Source organism: Mus pahari, chromosome 5 (genome assembly GCF_900095145.1).
Source record: "Mus pahari chromosome 5, PAHARI_EIJ_v1.1, whole genome shotgun sequence".
NCBI classification, from domain to species: domain Eukaryota; kingdom Metazoa; phylum Chordata; class Mammalia; order Rodentia; family Muridae; genus Mus; species Mus pahari.
The window spans coordinates 145,085,373-145,091,658 of record NC_034594.1 but is presented as its reverse complement, the minus strand read 5'-3'; the positions used below and the strand labels follow the sequence as shown (position 1 = coordinate 145,091,658).

General features: G+C 48.9%; 1 protein-coding gene across 1 annotated transcript in view; it reads right to left on the bottom strand.

Annotated features, from left to right (window-relative positions):
• Positions 1 to 5,974, bottom strand: part of Cfap45 (cilia and flagella associated protein 45) — a 24,701-nt gene extending 18,727 nt beyond the window's left edge. Inside the window, 2 exon segments of the mRNA XM_021198590.2 lie at positions 469 to 594; positions 5,945 to 5,974. Coding sequence (XP_021054249.1) covers positions 469 to 594; positions 5,945 to 5,974 — 156 coding nt within the window.
• Positions 5,975 to 6,286: the final 312 nt, after the last annotated feature.

Genomic DNA, 6,286 nt, shown 5'->3' with positions numbered 1-6,286 from the left:
CTCTCTCTCTCTCTCTCTCACACACACACACACACACACACACACACACACACGCACACACACACCCCTGCCCAGCTCTCCAAGTCTCACTTTCCCTCTTCATCAACTGTCACAGACACCAAAGCTGTTCCAAGGAGCACTGTACCTCTCCCTCTTCACACTCCAGGAACCATCATTGTCCTAGTCTGGGTGGGGCTTGCTAGTCTCCCCAAGCTAAGCAATTATTTTAGCTCAACTCCTGGAAATCAAAGGAGGAAGGGAATTTCTAGGGGTGAGGAACTATGTACCCTGTTTACCTAGAACACACTAGATATCAGAGCCAGGACCTCAGAATCCTCCCTTCTTTGGTATAAAAATCTCAGTGATGTGACTAGTACAAATGTCGCCCTAAGCGACACAGGTCTAGGCCACTGCTGTCTAAGGGGCAGCAGCAACCAGGGGCTGGAGGATCTACTGATGATGAGTTACCTTGACACCTCCAAAGAGGCTCTCATCTACCTCAGAGTTCATGGCTTTGGTCCGATAGCGAGTCCTGTTCCGTGACCGATTGGAAGCGGTGGAAGCAGAGCTTGAGGCGTCCCCTGTGCTTAGTGGCTACAGGTAGAGACAGAAAGTCCGGTCATTGGTACCCAGGGGCATCCAGACCACAGGCAGCAAACATGTCTCTAGCCCATGCTGACAGCTAGAAGGACAAGCATGCGGCGAAACCTCTTACAGAACGAACGTGTCTACATAGGACCTGAAATGTAGGGTACAGCATCCCCCGTGGGGAGACCTCTTGGCAAAGCACACTAAGTCTACGAAAGGGCATCTCTGCAGTCTTGGGAGCTGAGAAGCCAAGATACACATAAAAAGGATGGAGAGTGTGGGGTGATGAGAAGGAGGGAGGCTCCCTGTTCCTCGCCCCTGCACAGGCACAGTCTCCCACAAGAATGGCCTTAGAGAGGCAACTGTTCCTCATTTCCCAAGCATGTACATGCTCCTCTTCACACCAACCTTCTCAGCCTGAGCTCTAGGACCCTTTCATTAAGGACAAACCACCCAACCTCCTTCCTGTTTCACGAGTCAGCTGGGGTCTAAAGGAAATAAAAGCTGTAGAAACTCATTGGGCCACAGCTCAGCGTGTGGTGGCTGGCAAACGGTGGGTAGTGGATGAACAATGATTACCAGCTACAATCAATCAGACAGCGCTAACCAAAATAGAATACTTTTTGATGTGCCAATAGTTTCCTGTGTTTGGCAAATTACCCTAGATAATGATTGTGGGAGACCGGGGCTCATTCCCAACGACAAAAGCTGAAAACATCAGGTATTTGCCTTCTTAGCCAAGCAGGGGAACTACGCTGAGCCAATAAGATGGCCCTGACCTTAAGGCGACTGTGGAACCAGCAATACGAGACACTGAACGTGGAAAGCCTTTTTGACCCGGTGCAGCAGGAGCAGCCACATCTGGGGCAGCGCTGATAAGGCCCCCACCAGCAAGCAAAGCCAGCAGCGGTGAGGAGCCTGTGCCAGATCTCGTCTCCGTTGGGATTTGGGCCTTGGTTACAGCTGAAAGGGCTCCCTCTATTCCTACTTTCCAAGCCTCGTTTCCCTGCTGGTACAACATCCGTGGGCTTTCCTAAATCCTCTCGGGGTGTTCCATCCCACTTAAATAAGAGTTCTGGTTCGGCAGCTTACAACCAGGAACCCAGCTGGCAGTTCTGCTTCATCTTGGCCCGCTGAGAGTAGATATCTACATCCGGGAAGCAGTTTCTGCAAAGGCTTTTGGATAAGGGTAGCCTTAATCTAAAGCTGATTCATTCATTGCTTTGGAGGAGCCCACGCCCGTCTCAACCAAGCTCTGTAAGCTGAGATATCTTGGGGGAAATGGTCTAGACATACGAGGTCCCTCCAAGTCTGGGAATCCGCAGCCCCAGGGGGATGATATAAACGGAGAAATGAGCAGACCAGGTCACTAAATGTTAGTGACTCTTCCAGGTCACCAAACGGTGTTTTTGCCATCTCTCATTGATCTGCCATTGCCAACAAGCTGCCCTCCTCCCAGCACCTGTAGCACCTGTGTCGGGCTTTTACACTGAACTGGGCGATTACTCTTCAGGTGGCCCTCCACCAAACAATGAGCCTGGCTGTGTGCGCCTTCCTTCCCCCACCCCTCACTGCCCGGCTCAGTCAGTGTAGGCTTCCAGAGGGAGCCATCTTCAGCCAGCCCCAAGACAGCAGAGCAGAAAAGCCTGGATTTATGAAGAGGCAGATATGGGAGCCCTGGTGACGCCTAAGAGCAGCCTCTGAAGGGTTGTATGGTGGGTGGTGGGCAACCACTCCTCACTTAAAATTAGAGTAAGAGGAAATGAACGGGAAGGGCAGTGGGATAAAGGAAACCAGTAGAAGGCTCTTGAGGGGTGGTGGTGTGTGAGTTCTCCATATAATTAAGGAAGACTTGGGGGGGGGGTGGCACACAGCAGGAACCCGACTTACATCTGATAAAAAAAATAAGGGATGAAATTAAATAAAATGACCCCTTGAGGAATCTAGAGTAGACTAAGATGAATGCCTCTGGGAAACGCATCTCTCTGACTCCCGAGTCACTCCACCGTTCCACGTTTTCCAGGTCACGGATGTGGTCGGCGCTGTGGAGAGTAATGTATAAGAAAGGGCTCCGGAGTACAGAAAGGAAGGGTTGTGATTGTTTTCCCATCTGTTTTCCTGTCTCTGTTCTAGGACTCTGCGAGTGGCATTGTGCACCAGACTGTAGGTCCCTCGAGGCGGAGACTGTGTCTTTTTCTTTCCTGTGTCCTTGGTACCCAGGTTGGGGGAAGTCACCACAGGAAATAATCCACTGCCTGAACCTCGAAGTCAGAACAGAGGAAGGAAAGCAAATGACCACAGAAAAGCAGCCACTAGCGGGCCAGATGGGGGAAGCTGTGAGCACGGGCGGCTGAGGGCGTCGGGTAGCTAAGAAAACCTCATTTAAGAACTGCTGACTTTGAAGCCACAAGCCTTACCCCAGGGCTAGAATAACCAGTTTTGCCAAGAGTAACAAGAAGAACTAGGGAGGTCACTGTGTAAACACACTAGGGGGAAGAAGAAAAAAAAAGAAGAACCAAGCAGAAATGGAAAGTTGGATCCCTCTGGACCAGAGGCAGTAGCCAAGTGGTCCTCTTAGGAGGTGAAGGGCTGGTTTTATTTCTTGCGTGACCAAATAAATATTCCCATGACGCCGAGCAGTGGCTAGCCAGAAGCTGAGTAGCCTGCTTGGAAGGAGGCAGCCTTGGAAGGAAAAGCCACTTTCTCCAGCTACCAACAACTGAGGCTGGAAAGACTGGGGACAGGTAAACAGGCAAGCCCTGCACTAATATGCTTATCTTAGTGACCCAGCTGCCTGCCCCCTCTCTTTATATACCATATATACGTCCCAGGAGCAGGAGAATCTGGTCCAAACAAGGTTACTCTAACAGAGATTCTGGGGCAAAAAGATTAAGTCAAATGGATATCGATGAGACAGGGGGATTTCCATAACATATAAAGTTTTTTTTTTTAAGATGTATTTATTTTATTTATATGAATACACTGTAGCTGTCTTCAGACACACCAGAAGAGGGCCTCAGATCCCATTACTGATGGTTGTGAGCCACCCTGTAGTTGCTGGGAATTGAACTCAGGACCTCTGGAAGAGCAGTCAATACTCTTAACCACTGAGCCATCTTAACTTCTTGGCCCAACATAAAAAGTTTTTAAGAAAAAAATTTTTTTTCAATAGGAGAGGGAAGAGGTTGTGAGGGTAGTGGGGAGCCCAACTTGTCTAAACCTCATTATGTAACTGCAGAAAGCGGTCAAAATTTTGAGGAAAATATATTCAAAGAAATATGTAAGTGTAACTTTAATTTTTTTAAATCTTACTTTAAATTATGGTTCTTAAACACTTTAACCGCCCTTTAGTCCACCACCCACCAGAGGTAGTGAGAAAGAAAGGATACAGGGAAAGTGGATCTGTTTAGAAAGGTTCTTTGTAGCAACTCCCGTCCGTGTTGTCTGGAAATCAGCAGTTCAGTTCACAGGTCAGCAGCAGCTGCTCAATCCACTCACAAACACCTCATGGCCATGGCAGCAGTCTAGTTCGGTAAAGTCTAGTTAGTAAAAGCGGTGGCATGACCCAACAGAGACAGCCAAGCCTCAGCCTCGGCTCCAGTCAGCGTCAGCCGGAGGGACCAGGAGGACCGACAGAAATTCTCACCTGTGCCTCTCTCAGCAAAGTGAAGATCAGTGAAGACATGAGACACACAAGGTCTATAAGCAAGCCTAGCTCAGCCTCCATCACTGTCCCTTGAGTCCTATTTATATCCTCCAAACATCACGTGTCCTCCACGTGTCTTGCCTCAACTCATGCTTCTGTCGTGCTGCTGACATCATTCTTCCAATCAGTCCAAGTGTGTGGAAGCGGCAAGAAACTGCGAGTCCCGACAAATGCAGCTCAACTACGCAGTGTAAGGCAGACCAATACATGCGTGTTGTTAGCAAAGAATCCTTCATCACCTGCCCTGCCACGTGCTTGCTTTAGCAGAGCATCCTCTCTCCTGTGTCTGCTTCAGCGAAGTGTTCCTTCACATGTTTGCCCCAGCAAAACACCAACCGACCGACTTTCCAAGGAGCCCTTTAGTTTCCACTTTCTGTAAGTATTCCTCTAGAAATGTTGGTGTGGAGTGCTGAGTTGGCTGTAAGGTGCTCACTGCACGGCTGTGAGAATCTGAGTTTGGCTCTGTGGCACTCACATAAGAGCTGGGCATAGGGCTGGAGAGATGGCTCAGCGGTTAAGAGCGCTGACTGCTCTTCCAGAGGTCCTGAGTTCAAATCCCAGCAAACACATGGTGACTTACAACCATCTGTAAGGAGATCTGACACCCTCTTCTGGTGTGTCTGAAGATAGCTACAGTGTACTTACATATTTAAATCGTTGGGCCAGAGTGAGAAGAAAAAAAAAGGGCAGGCATAACATCGCACATTTATGATCCTCGCCACCACTGCCCACTGGCCCCTGCATTTCAGGTGAGTGTAACTATCGTAAGATGTTTCTTATATTGAATAGTTTTCTGCAATGAATAGGTAACTATTTTATGACCAAGAAACACAGTATATAAAACAAAAACTATTTCTAGTTGAGAACATATCTGTATATGGCAGGATCTATGGGGATTTGGCTTAAACTCAAGCAAGACAAGGCAAGCAGGGACTGGAATAGGTCGGTGTGGAGTTTCCCTGACGTAAGTACAACACCTGTCAACGGAACAAAGACAAAGGCTGCTCGTTCTTAGATGGTCCTTCCCACTCAGATCCAGTTCCTCTTTCGCATACAGAGTCAACACAGGCTGACAAAGACCGGCTTCAGATTCTTGGCCTGGGAAAAGGAGGGGTTCCCTCACATCAGGCCTCTGGCCTCTCGCTCTGAGTGATCCACCTGGTTGTCCTCTTTCTTTAACTGGACCAGCTGCCCACCCGTGACATATCCCGTAAACATGACACCAGGGTTGGAGATGAGCCTCCTGCCTCTCCCTCCATAGGATGCTACTGATCCTTTTCTTTGGGGGAGTTCTGGAAGCTTGTCTATGAGCCTCCCTGCCGCCACCTCCTCTCATCCCCCCACAAAAGAAGCTTGTGATTAGCACTACACACACACACACACACACACACACACACACACACACACTCCTGGCTTGCTGGGGATTACTCAAACCCACTGCTTCCTGACATGCCTGTCTGCCCATTCCTATCCAAAGTAAGTTAGGGTTAGTAAGTTAGGCAAACTCTTGTCCTGAGTGGTCTCTGAGTGGAAATCTCTGGGTTTGGGAGCTATACCGCCCACAAGTCTTGCTAGTCTAATCAGTTGTAACATACTGATTCATGAATGCTAGGAAAAGAGGCACCTTTAACACAAGACAGAAGAACTTACCTCTAACACTTGTCCTTTGATACCAGGCATAGTGGCAGATCATCACACACACACACACACACACACACACACACACACACACACTGCTGTGCTGAGGGAAGACACTTAAGTAAAATGTACAGCCAAAAGGGACCCCCATCCCTGCACACCAGGGAATCCTCAGAAGTTCGAAACCCAGCTTCTTCTGAAACCCAGTAAATCCCATAAGAGCAAGGCAGACACTGAGCCTAAAGGATGCCTACCAAGACAACCCAGTTATCAGCCACCACCCAGGTGGCCAGACATTTCAAGTAAGTTCCAGTAACCACATGCTCCAACACCTGTCCGCAGACTCCCCCAAGA